The sequence below is a fragment of the Macrobrachium nipponense genome, chromosome 21, assembly GCF_015104395.2.
Source record: "Macrobrachium nipponense isolate FS-2020 chromosome 21, ASM1510439v2, whole genome shotgun sequence".
NCBI lineage: Eukaryota > Metazoa > Arthropoda > Malacostraca > Decapoda > Palaemonidae > Macrobrachium > Macrobrachium nipponense.
The window spans coordinates 61095500-61116273 of record NC_087212.1 but is presented as its reverse complement, the minus strand read 5'-3'; the positions used below and the strand labels follow the sequence as shown (position 1 = coordinate 61116273).

Below are 20774 nucleotides of genomic sequence, written 5' to 3'. Positions count from 1 at the left end.
ATTGCTAAAGTAGCCGAATAAATTTCTTCAGGATGAGAACGCCATTGAAATACGTAACTCGGGGGTGATAATCCCATTTCAAACAGAGTGTAAATCGTCCCAAAGAGCGACGTCGGTTATTCCACTTATCGACCGACGGGATAAATAAAGGGATGGAGAAAGGATCAGAGGGAATTTGCATAGGTAATTTTATTGGATGTTGAGATGTGACGACGAGCAAAGAGATGAAAATACTTGAGCGCAACAGAGATGCCAAAGGCGCTAAAGCAAGCGTGGAAAGACAAATGGCGATAGAGATAGAGAAGAAGAAGAAGAAGAAAAATAATGAACACAAATGAGAGAGCATTAAGGGGGAGATCTTTAAGGCGAGCGAAATGTCGATTCTAAAAGACAGACGAATGAATCTCCTGAGGACTGCAATGTCAATTATGGGAACGAAACGTCAGATTAAATAGCTTCAATGTCAGGCTGACAAATGAAAGCAATGAAAGCTCTTTAAGATAAATAGCATGAACGATAACTCTACAAGAAAGAAATTGGAAAAATAGAATATGAAAAGAGATTTGTGATGAAAAATACCAATATGAGTTTAAATATAAAAGGTATCTCAAGATGTTTTCTGCACATTTACATAATGCAAATACACATGTTTGCGTATCGTTATCGATATCTAAATAAGAAGGGCAAAAAATAGTTACAATACTTTCCAAATATTTTATCGATGAACTGCCACAAATGCGTCATTTGCTAGGTCACTTAAATGTTCAACTATCTGTTAAATTGGAACGTCTCTTTCGTACCGGACCGTATAATACACATTCAAATACGCACCACACACACACACACACACACACACACACACACACACATATATATATATATATATATATATATATATATATATATATATATATATATAGTGTGTGTGTGTGTTTGACTATACTCTGTTTTTTTTCATCTGTCCATCCGCCTGTGGTGTTTTTGTATGGTAACACTCCGTCCCGGGCTTTAGATAGTTACGCTATGTGTAAGTTTTAGGCAAATAAAAGGATATCTGGGTGTACATTTGCAGCTGAAAAGTGTTTCCATAATTTACTGTATGCGAATTACACCGTTAATATTCGAAGTAGGATATTGTTAAAATCGTTGAATGTAAGCTGAATGTAACTGTCTAAAGCCCGAGATGCAGTGTTACCATACAAAAACACCACAGGCGGATGGACAGATGGAAAAAAACAGGGTAAAGTAAAAATGTTCTGTTACAACAGATTTCACCTAATAAAAGGAGCTCATAAAAACGCCAAAACATAGAAAGTAAGTACTATATTTCATAGACTGCTGTCTCTAGCTTTAGGTGAGTAATGAAGAGAGAGACAGCAGTCCCTGATATATAGTACTTACTTTCTATATTTTGGCGTTGTTATGGGCTCCTTTTATTATACACACACACACACACACACACACATATATATACATATATAATATATATATATATATATATATATATATATATATATATATTATATATATATATATATATATATAGGTGAAGTAACTCAGTGGGAGAGGGTCGCTTTAGCAAGGTCCATATACAATTCCCTAGCCTACCACCACTCAACAGACGAACCATTGTGATTCTGCACCAGTGACTGTTGGAGTGAAGAGAGAAGGCGGGGTGTCAGAAATCTTAACCCTAAAGACTTTCCCTAGAATCGTAAACCTCTATCCTACTAGTCTACCACACACCAGCCCACTAGGTTGTAAAAGGGTAACAACATCAGCTAGGGTCAAGAAAAATGGGTGAGGGCCTTGGAGGTTCAACCCCAGTCTTCCTGTGAAATCAGAAGGCTGTATATCTCTGGTGCCATTCACTCCAGAGAGAGAGAGAGAGAGAGAGAGAGAGAGAGAGAGAGAGAGAGAGAGCGAGAGAAGAGAGAGAGAGACGAATAGAAGGAGGAACGAGAGAGAGAGAGAGCATGTTAATCTCGTCGACTTATGATAAACCATGGATGAGAGAAGGTCACGAGTATTCTTACGAACTTAGCCGGCCCTCACTGGTAGTAATTCTCCGACCGTCACAATAGTCGCTACATTGTAGTTTTAATTGTAGTTCCAGTGTCATTGAATGATGTATTTCTTGATACTTGCATTGTTATTTTCTATGAATAATTCTCTAAATATTTCTTGAGTAACTTGTTGGAACCTTGAACTGACAACAATTTTAAGAAACTAGCCGTAGGAGAAAGAATTATTTATTATTATTGACTATGCATTACCATGAAGTTTGACAGCTTTGACTAAATGCTTACCAAAAGAAAGTCACAAGCAGACTTGGCTTTACATATGAACATACGAACAAGGCAACCAACATAAGTGATGCTATACACACAAAGATGCCTCTGTAACTAGGGAATTACCAACCCTCAAGGGAATGATCGTTTTTCGGACTGATGGTTTCCTTATGCAAAATATGATGATAGGTATCACTGGAACATCTGGGGCCTCAGAACTGGAGAATCGAAAGACCCTATTTCATCTGCTGCCGAATATAAATGTAGCCTCTTGATGCGACGACAAATGGGGGAATAAACTCAATCGATGCTACAAAGAAACTCAGATAGGTTAGAGAAAATTATAGGAAATAGGCACATGATCTCTTACTAAAGGTTTTTTCAGACTCCGTCAATTCTACCATGTGAAGACAGAGAGCGTCGCACGGTCAAAAAATTTACAAACTTTATTTTTTCTGTAAAGGTATTTCATTTCCTAGAGTCTACCTTTGAATGTCTAATATTAAATTTTGAACGGCAACAACAATCAAAAACACCAAATTCCAGTAATGTATAAAAAGAAAGCCCATCTCCGTGATCTTGACTCTTACATCCATTTTTTCTTGAGATGTTTAACACTAAAATTTCATATTTTAACAAGTGGGAGTTACTTTTCTGAAGACAGGAGACTTTGGGAAGTGAAGAAATGCACCAAGTAAAATAGATCATATTGAGGAAGACACGTTTTCCCTCTGAAGTTTACCTCTGCTAGATTATTAGAGTTGAAGAACCAGATTAGTATCGGTATTATTACTGAAGAAAAAGTAAAAAATGGTTTATCAGTAACTAACAACGCAAGATTCACAAAACAAAACAAAAAGAGATAATTTTTATGTTGTATTTCAACTAAATCATTCTGAATTTTATATCCTTATGAAAATTGTTCACGCTATTATTATTAACAATGAACACAAAAAAGATATCAGCAATCAGAATCCTGATGTTCATCGTTATTCTACTTTAAATAGTCACAAGTTTAACCAAATGAAGTAATTACCAAATAATGCGTTACACAAACACGCCGATATACAAACATACATACATATACATGAACTTGAAAAAATATAGGTGTACGATTAAAATACGTTTATGAACTGTATTACGTAGCATGAAGCAGAAAAATCCATCCGTGCGGATGTGGAAAAATAGTCGGCCAGTCCGAGAAACAAAGTAAAGGATATTACGATAAAGAGGATAACGGTTAAGAACAAAAACTACCATGAAAATAAGTGTGACCAAAGAACTCGCGCCACAACGCATAAATCATAAAGATCAATATTCTTTATGACACGCATGCGCTCGCAGGGTTTGCGTGAGTAGGTGCGTGCGTATGTGTGTGTGTGCGAGTATGCGTGTGTGTGTGAATGGTGCCATACGGTGCACCATTGACATACATTGTTATCGATTTCTATCTGCCATGATCAATATTTGAATGGACAAGAAGGGGGACACCGCACACCGCTAAATAATTGACTCCGGGTGAGAGCCCACGCGGACGACATCGGAACAGTTGCTGGTTATGAAAATTATGACGATGATGATGGTGATGCCACGTTTTAAGCTACAATGACGAGGCTTATGACGGAAAAGATGGTGTGGACGACAAGAAAAGATTACCTACCCCGATGAAGTATAGCTGGCCCGTGCAGAGAACAGATCATGGACTATTCCTGATACGAAAATGAGATTGTTTCTTTGAGATCAATGGATCTGCCCAGCTTTATCAATAATAAAACGAATCATTAGCTTAAAATAAAATTCAGTACAATACACGACGAAGAACGAAAATAAAAATAATAGCGATCTAAACACCATAATTATTGCTTGTTTCATATTGCACAGACTGAACCGGATACAACGTCAATATTAACACTAAAATCTTCGATATGTTACTTTGTTATATTTTGAACTTTCATTAAATGTAAGCCCGAATTTACGAAAGAAGATGCCAGTTTACTTGATCCGATTATGAAAGCAAAAATTCCGATATTATCACTGTTACATTGTCGGGGAAGGATCTTTCCATTTTATGGGAACAATGTTCAAAGAACAACACAGTGGGGAGAACTATAAATAGTACATAACGCACAAAATTTTACTTCAGTTCTGAGAGTTTCTGTATGAGAAAGTCCTAGATCAGATTAAGATATCTTTATATTAATTTATATTAATTTATATTAATAGTACAAGTAAGGATGATTCAGGTTTACTTTCAGGGCCATTAGTCCTGCTCTCCCCATCCCCAACCCCTTTTCTCTCTCTTTCTCCCCTGGGAATCTGACCCCTTTGGATTTTCTCCCTAACCATGAATTATTAAAATATGTAGGGTGAATTTTGAAAGGGAGGGGCCAGGGGAGGGGGGGGGGGGATGTCCACTGGGAAACGCCCTGGTCTTCTCCCAGAACAAGCCCAACCAAGTGATGAGTGTTCATCCCCATCGATTTGTTACACTGTATGACTTCAAGTGCAATACAGTAGGTATCCTGGGAGCTTCAAAAACAAAAACCTTAATGGGGGCACAAAAATAACACAAGTGTTTGTTCTTCTCTTTGCTCTTCCATTATTTTGTTCCTAACCCTTGGAAATGAACATCCCTGCCTTACCCGGCAGCAAAGCAACGAGGACACGGATCTTTCGTGTCACAGTGTCTGCCGTCACCCTTGTTGCTTCTGTGCAAAGTCACACGATATAATCTCCTCATGACTCAGGGTCGTGTATAGTGATGAAAGAAGTAGAAAATAAACCTAGGTTGAACAGTTATTCTTTTCTCTTATATTTATTATTCACACTAAGATTTAATGCACCATTGGCCAGATTATATGCATTCTTTATTTGCTTTGTTTCATCTGATAATGATATGATACTTATACTTTTATGAAGGCATCCAAACCCCTACCATATAGTTCCATTCTTACTCCTTTCCTAATATTGCTTCGACGTACAGGAGTTCGAAGGTTAAATGTTATTTTCAAGAAAAAATCTGCTAACTGTCGCAAGAATGCTGTTATCACAAGAAACCTAATGGTCTCTTATTTAGAATCTTTTATTCGCTCTCTTAATGGATTTGTTGAGTAAAGCATGTCATAATGAATAAGGCTTGTTAAAGTGCAAATGTTCTAACACATTAAATGTCAACCATCCCTCCTTTCTAAGATGAAGGAACAGTTCAGGATTACTTTAAAGTATTCGTCCCATTTATCATCAAATTTCAATCATGTGGCATAATATAAGAGGTGTGAAAATTGTATCAACCAACCGTATTAATAGGATACTCCTTTTCAGGCATAAGGCTGGAAAGGTGAATTCCAAATACGTAGAAGTTTTTATCGTAAATATAACGTTGCTATGTTGTAAAATGACCTTAGACCAGAAAAATTTACACTTTTTAAGTTTTTGTTTGGAATCGCATATATAGCTTCACCCAGTACTGTCATGTATGTGCGTCAACATTAGCAAGTTGATACGATATAGGCCCCCAAAATTTGGATACATTATATATTACCCTAACGACTCATCACTGATTTTTCCCTCATGATAACTACATTTTGAAATTAAAGTTTTAATAAATATATAACACTGTTTTAATAGCATTTAGTTGAAGTATGATGATTCAGAACAGAGCAAAAACTGTAACGTTTAGATGTTAAACTTTCATTTTTTCCTATTACTCTTCAGCATGGCCATCAAAATGAAACTACATTTGAAATGTACCTACAAGCTTTTCCTTTTAAGTCAGTTCTTTATAACAGACCATTTTAGCAGGCAAACATTTTTTTTATTCCACTAAACAAACTCACAGCTTTACTTTGTTGGACAAAGAATTTTTTAAATCGCTAACTGTTCGAAGTCATGTGTAAACTGAAGTAAGCGGTCTACAGTAATAAACGATTTTACTAAGAATGGCGCATCACCACAAATCTTTCTTTCTGGAGGAATAGCATTCGAAAAACTTATTGTATCAGAAATATGAGATGACATTCTCGGTTTAATTATAATACAGCTTCTTTTCACCGACTCTTTTTCTAATGGAAAAATAAGTGATGTCATCTGGCCGCTCTATACAATATCTGGTGCATCACTCAAATCTAGACGGAGTCTAGTAATCATATAATTACCAGACTCCGTCTACATTTGAGTGATGCACCAGAAATTTTATAGAGTGGCCAGATGACATCACTTTTATAGTATATTCTTTGCACTTCGATAACAGATTACTGACATGTTCCTTAATTTTTAGGAAATTGTTCTTTAGATAAAATGTATTCATTATTACAATAATTCAAAAATTTTTTTTAAAAATAATAAAGGTCACGACAAAGCATCGTCAAAAAGTCAGTCACAAAGTGGAGGGTTACAGAAACTTTAAAAACTAAACAGAGGCTCTGTCAGCAAAGCTCTTCAATTCATGGCACGGTCGATAAACAAAATAAAAGGAGGACGCTGCGCATGTGATGGTTCGTAGACTATATAACAACTTTTGCCTGAAACAATATTTTTTCTGTAATAACCATTATACCTTTTAAGCTTCTAAATTTAGCGCCTTACTCTGAGGCTTAAGAGGACCGTCAGCTCCTAATACTGTTTGGTTCCATTCCTAAACTTTTTTGTCTGGTTTTGTTTCCTCGTATGTTGTCTCCTTGTCTCTCTGCTCCATCTGACTTTGTGTATCACCCTTATGTGTTTCCATTTACTTGAGTAAGATTCCCATTTATCCGACCCAGCTGCAAAGAGGCTTAATGCACAAATGTACTTATCCTATTACTGGTAAATGGAATGAAATGTTAATAGACAGCCACTGCCGGAGGGAAATAGGATTTATTCTGAGGGGATAGAGAGTGGAAGCAAGGTTTTATGATATATATATATATATATATATATATATATATATATATATAGATATACATATATATGTATATATACACACATGTGTGTATGTATGCTTTGTCACTTATGCACGTGTGACTTCTGTTTACAAATATTAATCCACAAATATTGCTTGCACTCAATATTGATTATAATTGATATCATACATAATTCAACATGTGTTAAAAAACTACCAATCAGGGACCATGGCGAAGATGGTCTAATACTGATTCTACGCACATAACCAGAGTTCAGCTTCCCTTGATAGCCGGTTGGTCGAAGTCGACTGTGTATCGTTTTGTCGAGGGTAAACATTTGTGAACAGATGTCACACGTGTATAAGAGACAAAAATTCACACACACACACACACACACATACACACACACACACACACACACACACACACACACACACATATATATATATATATTATATATATATATATATATATATATATATATATATATATGCTTTGGCCACAAAATAAACAATTCCTGTAACACCGTTGCACAACCTGTAGAGAAGCTAAATTATCACAGTGCTAAGTGCAAGTCTTTAATTTCTTTTACAGTAAAACTTCGGAGTGAATACTGAAGATTCAAAGAGAAGAAACGTGTATTTTTATTTTTTCAATATTTTAACTCAGATTTTTGTTAAAGCCTAAAAGAGCATATACAAGAAGAGATGTAGGAATGAATGACGTATCACGTATTGTTGATTGTTCCAGATAATTTTTTCTTTATTTAGTGCTGTCACACTATTGCTAAAAGTAAAGTGTCATGCCATGGGAAATTAATAAAGTATATCCCGAGAGAGAGAGAGAGAGAGAGAGAGAGAGAGAGAGAGAGAGAGAGAGAGAGAGAGAGAGAGAGAGAGAGAATTTGGATATTAGAATAACAATTATTGTAACTTCGGTATTCATGTTTGCTTCTTCAGAGGTGAATTGTACACTCGAAAGTTTTCTCTCCTTAACTTCTTATAGTTAGGCAAAGATAAAAACAAAAGGGAGGGAGGGGTGGGGGGTGGGCGGAGTATGCAATTAGCGACAGGAGAGGAAAGCTGTACACACTCCTCAGCTTCAAAACCTTGAGAAATTCCAGGAAGCGAGTCAAGAGTCAGCTACACATCCCAACGTGAAAACAGTCGACAAGACATACTGAAGGGAACTGACAGAATGAACACCTGGAGAATCAAGTCCGGAGTGAAATTACCACAAGAGTGGCACGAAACAATGTGCCCTTTATATAAAGCGTTCACAATCATGTCACTGGAGAGATATATTTGGCTGGTGACTAGAATCTAAGGGAAAATAAAATCAGAGCGTTACGTAACTTGCTTCCACGTTATACAATGTCATTTAACTTTCGGTGTACAGTACATTCTGAAGAAAGGTATGCTTCCGGAAAAGAAAATAACACATGACAAGAGTTGCGTAGTTTGAGGCAATTGCACTGAAGTATTTACATCGAAAATTGTTAACAGTTAATTCATTTTCATGAGAAAACTGGGAGATTACCGTGTGGATGACAACTGAATAAGAATGTTAGTTTAGGGTGATATACTACCACGTAATAATTATTAAGATATTGAATACAGCAACTTCAAGAATTAAGGTCAAACAGCAATTAATTTCATACTTTATTTGCTAACCTTAAAATGTTTATTAAAGTGTAAATGCGAATGTTTGTACAAATGACACTGATCACAAAGCCCAATGTTTTCAATTTTAAATGAAATATGTGACAAGTGTCATTTAAATCAGAGTACTTTAGCCGGAAGCATTATAGGCAAAAACATTTTAATTATTACAGATATTCTCATCTACAGGTTTCCTAATTAAATATGACGTTAATCATATGCTCACATTTTTGTTTTAACTTCACTGTTGCCACTGTCTGTTCGTAACCATTTGGAAGACCATGCTAATTTAGTATGATTTTTGAAATTTGTTACCGGCTGAATTTTATGGTTTTTCTAATCGCTAGTAATAAAGAATCCACGTTTGCTTTCAATTCGCTAACCAGTCGCTCTCGTACTCTTAAAATTGTTTATCTTCACACGTTCCGTGCTATGGTTTAGTTTGCTTTATTCATTTTCTGTTCCCATTCCAAGTCATCCCACCTCTCTCTCTTTCTCTCTCTCTTGTACAGTAACTATCTCACCCTTGGTCCCTTGGGAAAAGGGTCGCGTCAGGCTCCCTCACTTAGGGTGCCACGCCTAACATGGTTTTTCCCTCCTGATCATCTGGTCTCCTTTGCAAAAGTTCCCTTCTTTTTCGCGATAATAATTTTTTTTTATTTGCAACAGAGTGGCGTACCCCTTTAATTTGTATAGCCTTATTTTCATCGCTTACTATATTCCTCGTGACTTTGTGCGTGCGTGTGTGTTTGGTGTAGATCGGAATAGGAAAACATTTGTTGCTTTTTGTTGCTTTGCGAATCGCTGTTAGCTATCATTGTACTCAACATTCACATTAGAGGCAACAAATACCTATGAAGAAAAATGTTAAAATCTTACTAATGTTCACATAATCGAATGCTCATAACAGAACACAACCTGGAACGACAACAAAAGTTAAGGAGTAATAAACTCTTCAAGGGCGGTATGCAGTCAAGTTAATGAACAAAGTTTCAAGTTTCCAATACATTTAGCAATCTTTCTCCGTAAGAGATAAAAGGAAAACATATGTAGCTTTTATTTTCTTGGGTTATTATGATGGACAGTTTCAATTCGCTCGCAGATACTAAATTCCCAAATGTGCTTCACTTGCTGTATGTATCTAGTTACTTTTCTTTTCTTTCCCATAATGTGCACTGAAGGGGGAGGGAGAGGCGCTAAGGTTCAGAGACCCATGACGAGGGTAATCCTCTTTCGCTTCAGGGAGCACCCAATTTGCTTGATCGTTCATTACCATCACCGTGCACTGCAACTTTACATTTAAATCGCCTTTAAACAGATACGCTACATACATCAAACTTGCGAGAAGGACTCGCACGCGAATGGGTTTAGAGAACTTATTCTGAAGCTCACTCACCGGAGCATTTCTGTGCAGCTTGTAATGCCTCCATAAATCAAGCCATTTATGCTTCTCATAGCTACCGGGGTTGCACACCGTGAGATCCTTTGATTTCCACGTTTGTTGTTAGAGAATCTGAATGGAAATTGTTTCCGTATTCTGTCTCTTCCTTTTTGTTTTGACAAATGCATTTTAGGCAGCCTGCCTAAAACTGTTTCTATTGTCTCCGGTTTTGATATAAAGAAAAAGAAGACTGGGAATGGGTTTCATCTACAGTGTATAACCTGTTCTAGAACTGATTTAAGAATCACCTGTTGATGTGAACTTGACACACACAGTCAAACATATAAGAACTTGATTTCATTCTGTTGTAAATAGGTGCCACAGAAGAAAAATGAAAGGTACGACATATACAGTTTTCTCCCCTGTCATTATCTTTATCTTCTCATCATCTCTGCAATGATTTCACAATAGACAAACCACCTCCTAGTATTATCAAAATAATGAACATTAATCCGACAAAAGAATCTAAAACCAAATGCGGCTATGGACTGAAATTAAAATTCTTGAGATCATCTTTATCACTACTTGCCATATGAAGTGTTTTATATACAAGTTTTTTTTTTTTTTTTTAGAGCAGAGGCCTTTATCACTTCTGCTGCACGAAAATTACATTATCCATTAAACTATACCAGTCAATTATATTCATAGTACTAACAGCACAAGGATAATCTCCCCTTTGCAAGGTCAAGATAAAAATAAGGGGGGATCTGACCGCATGATTTTTGAGCAAATGTCAAAGAACTGGTGACGCAGCGCCTTCAACATGGCAAAGCATGACAAAAGCATAAAAGAGGAGTAAGGCAATGTGAGAATCAACCTCGATGTGAAAGACCGAATTGCGTGTTCAGAATTGAAATACTGGGAGATTCGGAGAAAAATAAGCAGGGGAACACTCCTAGATTACACTAATAAATATTAATTAAGGTTAGCAGGTTCTTTTAACTAAAGTTTGTTGCTGATTTGGACATTTTACTTGTGCTACATTCTAACCTTCAGTCTTACCCTGGAGTAAGCATAATTTCTTCAGTAAAGATATTGATCCCAATTCGATCAAAACACACAAACGAACACATTTTTCTTCTTTGAACTAGTGAATCGCATTCGCTTAGCCTGTATGAGGCGAGCTATTTCAAGGACTTTCTTATCTACGAGTTTTTTTTTATATCTACTGAGCACGAATGGCTTCTTCCCTTTTACACCCAACTTTGAAGGAACACTCCAGGGAGGCTTCTTTTTTTAAGATCTCATTACTTGTACCTGCTTTAAATTGAGAATGGAGGAACAAGATAACATACTCTGTGATTTAAGGAGGATATGACACTCGACATCGGTCTCTTCAACTCTCTAGATCCGAGACATTTGATTTAAAACGCTTGATAATTATTAGTTTTATTCATATTTCTCTAGAAATTTAGATAAAACATGCAAATCCTTGTTTTTTTCTTAAGAAATATTAGCAGAAGCAAAATATTTTTAATGTACAGATTTAATTCGACATGATTTTGATGTCGTTTGAAGTTTCGTAGTAATTAGGTAGATACCGAAATCCGAACTATCGTAGTGAACAATAAAATATTGGCAACGAAAGCACTCAAATACGAACGCCGAAAAAATGGTGAATGATTTAAGAAGAAATGAAAATTGGAGGAATTCCCACTGGACCTGTGATGACTCCGGCACGGTTTCGAGACCATAACTTCGACAGATAATCCTGTTTAGTTGGCATTTCTTCGGCCTCCTGAGGACTGGCTTTGCCCAAGGTTATTTCTCACGAGTTGCACTTTTCATTATTATACTTTTCTGCACCAAAAAGCAAAGTTGTAAAGACTTAATATGGGGTCCTGTTATCGAAGAAGCATTAACGTAAAAGGTTTTATGGATTGTATTGTCATCGAATGCTCATGGAAGTCATCATTATTTGCTATATGCAATATTTTAAATATGTGTAAATATTTCACACATACCAAGTGCTTCATAGTTATCTAGTACATTTACATCTCATGCATGGATGGATATTATTCAAGGTCAGACGGGTTACAGATTTGTCTTTTAATTACGTTTCATAATAACGCTGTGGACATCCTATAAATACATCATGAATACGTTGACGATAATCTTATGCTCTTAACACTTCCTAAAGACAGTTTTTTCTGTTATTCCTAAATAAAGATGGTAATTATTTTTCCCATGTTAACTGCTCTTGGATGAGGACTTAAGCAATAATAGAATAGAATAACCATACGCGTTGTCTAAATTCTGATACTTCTAGTTGCGATAACACTGGAATAGTAACTTATTCTAAACTTCATTAAACGTGTAATGTAATACACGTTGCAGAAACAGATTTTATCTTTGTTTTACTGATACAAGGTCTAACATTTCCAAAGTGGATATATAACAAGTACTATTTCTTCACCAGGAATTTTTACGTGATAATGAAGACAATAACGGATAGAACAAGAAAAATGCAAGAATTAGTTTTGCAGGAAAAAAAGGAGATATTTATCATGTTTCAATTGATTTCACGAATCATGCCCAGGTATGGCAATGCATCGTCATTGTGTACATGGTACATAAAATATAGATTTCTTTTAATCTTTTACAAAGAGGAGTTCGTGGTTGCATGTTTCTGTTTCTTAATATTAGCAGTTATAACTTGCACTGTATTTAATAAAGGCAAATGCCACGAAGGTAAAGTGAAACATCGGAGTGGTTGCTAGGAGTTTCGACGAATGGTCCTTCACTAGCAGTCTGCTAGCAAAGGACCGTGCGACGAAAGACCTATCAACCACCCCGTTGTTTCACTTTTCCTTTGTGGATTTGCTTTTATATATATAATATATATATATATATATATATATATATATATATATATATATATATATATATATATACATATATATCATTCCCAGAAAATAAACATCTAAATAAGGCTCCGAGAATGAAGGCCTTTCTAGTTATGATCTATTGAAAGTCACGTGTGCTGCAAGATAATAAATGTCATATCTAAAAAATCATCTGTTAACACATTGTCAATATTTCAGCAGCTGACTGTGCTCACCTTGACATTATTCTTGTGCGTGAAACTGTTTCTGAAAGTCTTATAATTTTTGTACAACTGATATCTCACATAAATTACTTTTCTGCCCACAAAATGGATGTTTCTTCCAGGTATCTTTGTCTGTGCTTCTTTGTAAGTGACAATCTAAGTAAAAATTATTTTTACACGCATATGCATACACACTAAGCCATGTGTTCCCTAAAGCATTACTGAAGAGAATTTGTTGTGGCTAAACAGTGACGTTTCTGGATGAAAGTAAAATCTAAGGTTATATATTACTTTCTATGCAAATCCCCATTTGTTATGCAGACCTGGCGCATACTTACAGCTTAGCCAGAACCGTGATCTGACTTCATTGATGCAATTGGCTTACGTAATAGCCAGGCTCCTTGCCCTGAATAAGACGTAACCAGCTCTGTTACCATCAATTGGAATGTTGGAACTTCTGTCACTACTGACGTTCGGAATGTTGCCAACGCGGCGTAGACTTCGGTTCAAATGTTCTCTTTGTAAAGACTCTTCAGTTTCTCACAGCCTCATAGTGCTACGAACAAATTTTCGGGGCCCTTACGGTTTCTCTTTTCCCTAATTTCCGACCGATGATTCTTTCTATTCTACGGTACCAAGCAAAAGAATTTTAATCAAAATTAATTACAATCATAATTTCAGTTTTTTAAATACTGGAAACCAATACACGCTCAACAAAACCTCTCATTATAAAATACATAGCCAGTTTGCTTCGGCTGCACTGACTAAGCCCTAAAATGTAATAGTTCACTAGTAAAATGAAGGAAAAGATGCAAGTCATTCCAGAAAATTTCTCTTTGTTGTAAAAATGTGATGTCTCACGTATACTTTGATCCTGATAATATAAGATTGAGTTTTATTTACAGTATAAATTCTGCTAACGCGTCCTAAAATTTTGTCTTTGCTGAAAAATCTGTGATCTTGTGGTACTAAATCTCTCTCTCTCTCTCTCTCTCTCTCTCTCTCTCTCTCTCTCTCTCTCTCTCTCTCTCTCTACTACATACATGCATACAAACATACCACACACACACACACACACACACACACACACACACACACACACCTTTGAGACAGTCAGTTAAGTGAAGACAAGCAATATATCCTGCTAATATTACCGATAGCATCCTCGAGCGAGGAGGAGTAAACCATGGCCTCATATAAGCTTTGAATCCCTTGTAAAGCTTCTTTGAACCAGGGAGATTCTAAGGGCTTTTTACAGCTTTATATTCCATATTGCACTCTGAAGAATGGAGCAGGAAAGAAAGGGAGGTATTTTCCGGCATAAAAAAAACTGAAGTTTGAATTCAAACTCAGTGCAATATAAGTAGTATTTTCAACAAATACTAGGTAATACATAATGGAATATTAAGCTTTATTTTCGTTATTACAAACCGAATCATAATTTCACCGATATTTATCCTATGATAAAAACATTTGTTTCAGAAATGATATTCGGAATGAGTGGTCTAATAACACAATAGCAAACATGCGTATTAGTCCTCTAATTCACAAAATTAATTTAAAAAAACAGAGAACTTTTTATTTAATGGTAGACGGAAGTTTAAAAGACTTTATAAGACTGAGGGAAGCAACATAAGTGCTAGGTTAAATGATTCGCAGTTCAACAATTACTTTGAATTTCTTTTAAGTAATCTGTGGTTTTGTCATCTATTGCGTGTACTAAGGATGAGAAGGAATTACTCTTTCACAAAACGAGACATTCAGAAAATCAAGAAACCCGAAACGGATTTTTTTTTATAAACTTCTACTACTCCCCAACATCAAAATCAGTTCTCATTAAAATTTCAAGACTTCACAAGGACTTTTAAGAGGCGAAGTCTTTTCTAAAATCCCCTGGAAAAATCAAGGCGGTATACTTAGTAATATTTAGGATTTATGAGCTCTTTTAGTCAGGAACCTAACTGACCAATGCAATTAAAAGGCCTTGCAAGTCAAGCATAAAATAGGCATTAAAATTATGTGTTATCTGACATATTATTCGTTGAAAACCAGCCATTAACGCTTAAGTTCCTTCACATAAGTAGATGTTAAAGTGAAGATGAATGTAACGGCAAACGTCTCGCTGTAAACGCGTCAGGTCATAATGAGCATGAGGAAGAGATGAGGAGGAGGAGGAGGAATTGGTAGCAAGAATAGATTAGCAAGGCAAAACAAAATAAACAATTGCAATAGCAGAGTTACAGGACTGGAAACAATAGGAAGGAATCGTCAGAGATCAGAAAAATGAGAATAATAAAAACTTTGAGATTTACCACACATCTTCCTAGGCAATAATCTTGTTTTCTTAGGCGTCCTGAAGAATTTCAAGTCTAAATAGAGAGACTTCTACTAACGAGATTCAGAAAAGAAGCTACAGACTAGGTCTAAAAACATCAAGTGACACTGATTCAAGGCCTTGGCCACCATAAGGAGAAAAGGTCAAAGCAACAGATAAACATTTATTAGAATTTAAGCCTGAGCATCAAAGTGTGCAAGATAGAAAAGAGGTCAATAATAATGTATATCTAGGCGATCACCGTAGGTACCCCTGATCCGTTGTCTGTGAAGGTGGGAAAAATAATATAGGTGATTTGATAAAAGCCCATAAGAGTACAGAGGCATGAAACGCTCATATATACTACAGTCGTGCACAGTGTATACTTGGGTGTGTCCATAGACTTGTGGGTGTTAATGAAAAGTGTTCATTTACAGCAGAAGTGTTTTGAAGGTAGTGGACTTCGATACGTAATAAATGATAACAGTCGATACAATCCTCTGAAATACGAAAAGACGTAACAATAAACAAACGAAAATACATAAACAAACGACATGAGTTGTCTAAAGATGAGTTCAAGAGTATCAGACATTTTCACCAGAGAACAGCAAACTGTGAGAGTATGTAAGATCGGCGCTATTATTCTCCTGATGATAAGAATACCCAAGATGTAAGATTTTACAATGACGTGACGGCCAATACAGTGAGAGTGGTTAATAACGTACTCACGGCAAAAGAGTTAGCTGCTTCGTCATTGATTATCTGGTCTTAAGAGTTAACAGCGAACTGATGCTGGTTTAGAATTAATCTGGGAAAAAACAATGAAAGGCCCGGAACTCATAATATGTGACAAAATTAAATATAATTTTTATAAATATTAATGTTTAAAAATAAAATTGATATATACATTTGGCAGTTGGATAATATGTATATCGGCCAAGATACTTTACTAGGGAGGGAAAATCACAGAAGGTGGTAAATGAAAAGGAAAAGTTGCTATTTATATATATATATATAATATATATATATATATATATGTGTGTGTGTATATATATATATATATATATATATATATATATATATATATATATATATATATATATATATATATATATATATACACACATATATAAACAAACATGCACATACGTTTACATAAAGACAGATAGATAAACTCAGTGATATAACCCGTCAACTAAACTAGGGATGGGTACCTGTGTCAACTGGAGATTTTAAAAGAGTTTTAGGTAAGGAACTTCATACCCACATGTCATATATATATATATATATATATATATATATATATATATATATATATAGATAGATAGATATATGTATATATATATATATATATATAGATATATGTATATATATATATAGATCTAAATATATATATATATATATATATATATATATATATATATATATATATATATATATATATATATATACGACAGAAAGTGAAAGGGCCTAAAACACTTTTTTCGAGCTAAAGCACTAGTAATAGGGCTCAATTTCTCCGTCGTATGTTTCCTAGGTATCTCATTACTTCTTTGGCATCATGCAGATCAACTTATCTTCTATAATGAAGAGTATTTTGTGAAAGAATGTTTATAGAAACAAAACCACAAAATCTACGAAAGTGAGGATCATTTGGATTTGCGATTTCTGTTTGTGAGAGGTGAGGAATGCTTGGATGCGTATGGAATTTAGGACAGATGGCGCAGGAGGAAAGATGATGGGTCAGAGTATTTTGAGATGGGTTGATAGGATGGTGAAAAAAAAATTGCTATGCAAAGGTAGCAGATTGAAGGAAAAGACGACAAAGAAAATACTGGATAGCTGCTGTACACGAAGTACTGGAATATATAGGTCCTAACAAGCTATAATGAAAGAACAACCTAACTTCAGGTACTTTTTTTTTATTGTACGTTCAACAATGTTTTCCACAAAATAACAAGAGCATTTACTGACTAAAATTCCTAATGTTTTCCTCTTTTTATTCCAGACACGCTATCCTGAAATCGACTGAGGCTAAATTCGAGTCGGAAGAAACGATTTAAACCTCAGCTTCGGCCAAGACTCCAAGACTGAAAAATAAAATTCCTTGCTTTTCTCTAAAAGCAAGGAGAAAACTTTAAAAATCCCTGCCCAAGTAAAAGGGGTTTAAACATAGGTCTTGCTTATGTACGCAGCAACATCTCTCGCTTACCTGTAGCTTCTACTTAGCATTGTACTGTGACTTGTCCCGTCTCTATTAACGTTTAACTTTGGCCCTTTCGTCACAGCTCTTGAGATAAACTTCCTCCTCGATTGAAAAGAACGCTTTAAACTAGGCCTACAATAACTAAACTATTAGTTCATATTCAAGACATAAAACTGCATTATCATTAAAAGACCATCACTAAGAAGAACGGCAGAGCTTCAAGAAAACTAATCTCAAGTTACCCGGCAGTCATTTGAGGAAGAGGAACTTCCTTCTTTTATTTCAATCACAGAAGCAACTAGACATCCAAAATGACGATCAACATCGGTGGAATCATCGCTATCGTAATCTTCTATCTTGTGATTCTGTTTGTTGGAATCTGGGCGGCGAAAAAGAAGCCGGAAGGGGCTGATGATGCAGATGACGTCATGTTGGCAGGAAGGAGCATAGGAGTCTTCGTGGGAATATTTACAATGACAGGTAAGAGTTAAAGCACACCCATACACACGCAAGATAGTGAATAAGTTCTACAGCAAGTATTTACTGTATTATCTAAATGCATGACGGAAGATCAAAATAGATAACCAGTAACGAATGAAGTCAAAGGATAACCAATCTTTGCAATGTTTATATGACATGTGGAATGTGGGAATCAATGACAGGCAACACATGTCAATTATCAACAAGTGTAGATTGAATTCTTATAATAAACTAGACTAAAAAAACTAATTCTAACTAGTTACCTATCCATGCTTTTTTCATGTAGGCATTTGGGGATAACGCAAATTCTATAATAGCAGCTAACTCTAGGCATTCCTACACCCATTCTCCATTTTAAAAACTAGTTCCGAGTTTTGTGAATTGTGTCATCATGGCAAAACGTTAACTGGATCTTTGACACTGGAGAAATACTGCAACTCATCTTTTGAAAACAATTGTTATAAAACAGAATTGCATTCTGTTAGATGTCAATCAGTCTTTTATACAACATTTTTGAACTAACATAACTTTACTGATTTGTCGTAACTTCTTCTTCCTACTTTCTCAGCGACATGGGTCGGCGGAGGTTACATCAACGGTACAGCGGAGGCGGTGTATGATACAGGTCTCGTCTGGTGTCAAGCACCGTTCGGCTACGCCATGTCTCTCATCTTTGGTAGGTATCAGGTCTAACATAACTTAAGATTTGTGAACCCTAGAGAAATTTTCGCCCAATTCTCTACCATAAAAACAAAAACCAGTAATTTCAAAACCCTCTGGGGTGTAATCAGACACTGGCTAAATACAGTATAACAGGAAAACAACCATGTTATAAATATAAGGTGGCTTTTCTGGTTTTCTTACATACGAAAAACCTTCAATACGTGGCCCTTTGTTTCAACTGACTTGATAAAAGAGAGTTTCCCAAGTAGGTTTTATGAAGCTTTGAAGAAAAGTTAATATCAACTACCATATATCATAGAATTGCAGTCTATACTCGCATGTGCGATGCAGTAGTTAAACAACTTGATATGAATTTAGATCACAAGTATATTCATTGTTTTCTTCAATGATCTCTGACCTTGAGGTTTGCCAACCTTTGGGACTACCTTTATATGACTCTATGCATATTTCATTGGGGTATTAGGATTTTGATTAGCTTGAATAAAAGCCGCAATTTTCTTGTAAAACGACTCTTCACTTCCAGAAGAATTAATTACAATATATAAAATACAGCATAATTAAAGGGATAAGGAAATATAAAATATAAACAGTTCAAAAGGGTTAATTTGACTTGTAACTTAGCAGAAAGCTAGTATATTTTACCTCAGAAATATCCTGCTTAGACTCCCATTAGTGCCCCATGCACGGTAGTTTTATCTACAGTCTTGTATCGCACATCTCATATTTCCTGTTCAAGACATTTAACTTCTCTGCACACCTACGGTATTGTGGTTTTCTTATTTGGGGACAAATTTTCATCGTAAATATTAATTCGTGTATCACTCAATGTTGCTGTCAGAATTCTGCGGTTATAATTCAGTTGGAGATCAATCATTCATGATTGTGTATTTCGTCATTAAAACAGGTAATCTCGACCTTGCTCCTCCTCCTCCCCCTCCTGACAGGTGGAATCCTCTTCGCCAACAAGATGCGATCTCAAGGATACGTCACCATGCTCGACCCTCTTCAGGATAAGTTTGGAAGTCGAATGGGTGGACTGCTCTTCTTGCCTGCACTCTGCGGAGAAGTATTCTGGTCAGCCGCCATCTTGGGAGCTTTAGGTGAGTCTTGTTAGTCTGGGAGCCTTCTTTTTAGTCGACTAGAAACTGATAGGCTCCTCTCACAATGACGACATTCTTCAAATACAATGACAACGATTCAAAGTAATATTAAAAATCACGACTGTCGATGAAAATACATGCAAGACAATAATGGAACGCTAAAAGACATCAAAAGATACGATAAAATTGGTAATAACTGCTAGGCAATCCACAAATAGACTGTAAACCGTACTGCCAAACAATAAAAAAAACATACCTCTACTTACTCGAAGTACGAATTTAACAGATGCATTTTCTCTCTTTACAAGGGTGACATTCTACCCTTGCAATACATTGGTACAAAGTGATGAGCTATTTAAGACAATTTTATCAGTTAATCTACATAAAATATGAAGCATATTCTATTTTCACAGTTTGGAAAATAAGGTATGTAATGCTAAGGATAACGGACCAAACTAATTACTTGAACAAGGGTATGTTGTTATCGTTCACTCATTAATATAATATTGCTTAAAAGATTTCACACATGATTTTACTTATAAACAAAGCCCTTCAAAAGTTTATTTATTTCCTCTGACTTGACTGGATTACTGTTGCCTTCCTTTGATTTTCAGGAGTGAAACTATTTACTTGAAATTCTGCCTTTTAGTAGTGGAATTAAACCTAAA

At 35.7% G+C, this 20774-nt stretch overlaps 1 protein-coding gene across 3 annotated transcripts in view; it reads left to right on the top strand.

Annotated features, from left to right (window-relative positions):
* Positions 1 to 20774, top strand: part of LOC135198072 (high-affinity choline transporter 1-like) — a 98786-nt gene that overhangs the window by 31704 nt on the left and 46308 nt on the right. For all 3 annotated transcript variants that reach the window (XM_064225485.1, XM_064225484.1, XM_064225482.1), the window contains exons 2-4: positions 17645 to 18322; positions 18891 to 18998; positions 19951 to 20106. In XM_064225485.1, the coding sequence (XP_064081555.1) occupies positions 18154 to 18322; positions 18891 to 18998; positions 19951 to 20106 (433 nt within the window). In that variant the 5' untranslated portion in view covers positions 17645 to 18153. The remainder of the gene's footprint in view (positions 1 to 17644; positions 18323 to 18890; positions 18999 to 19950; positions 20107 to 20774) is intronic.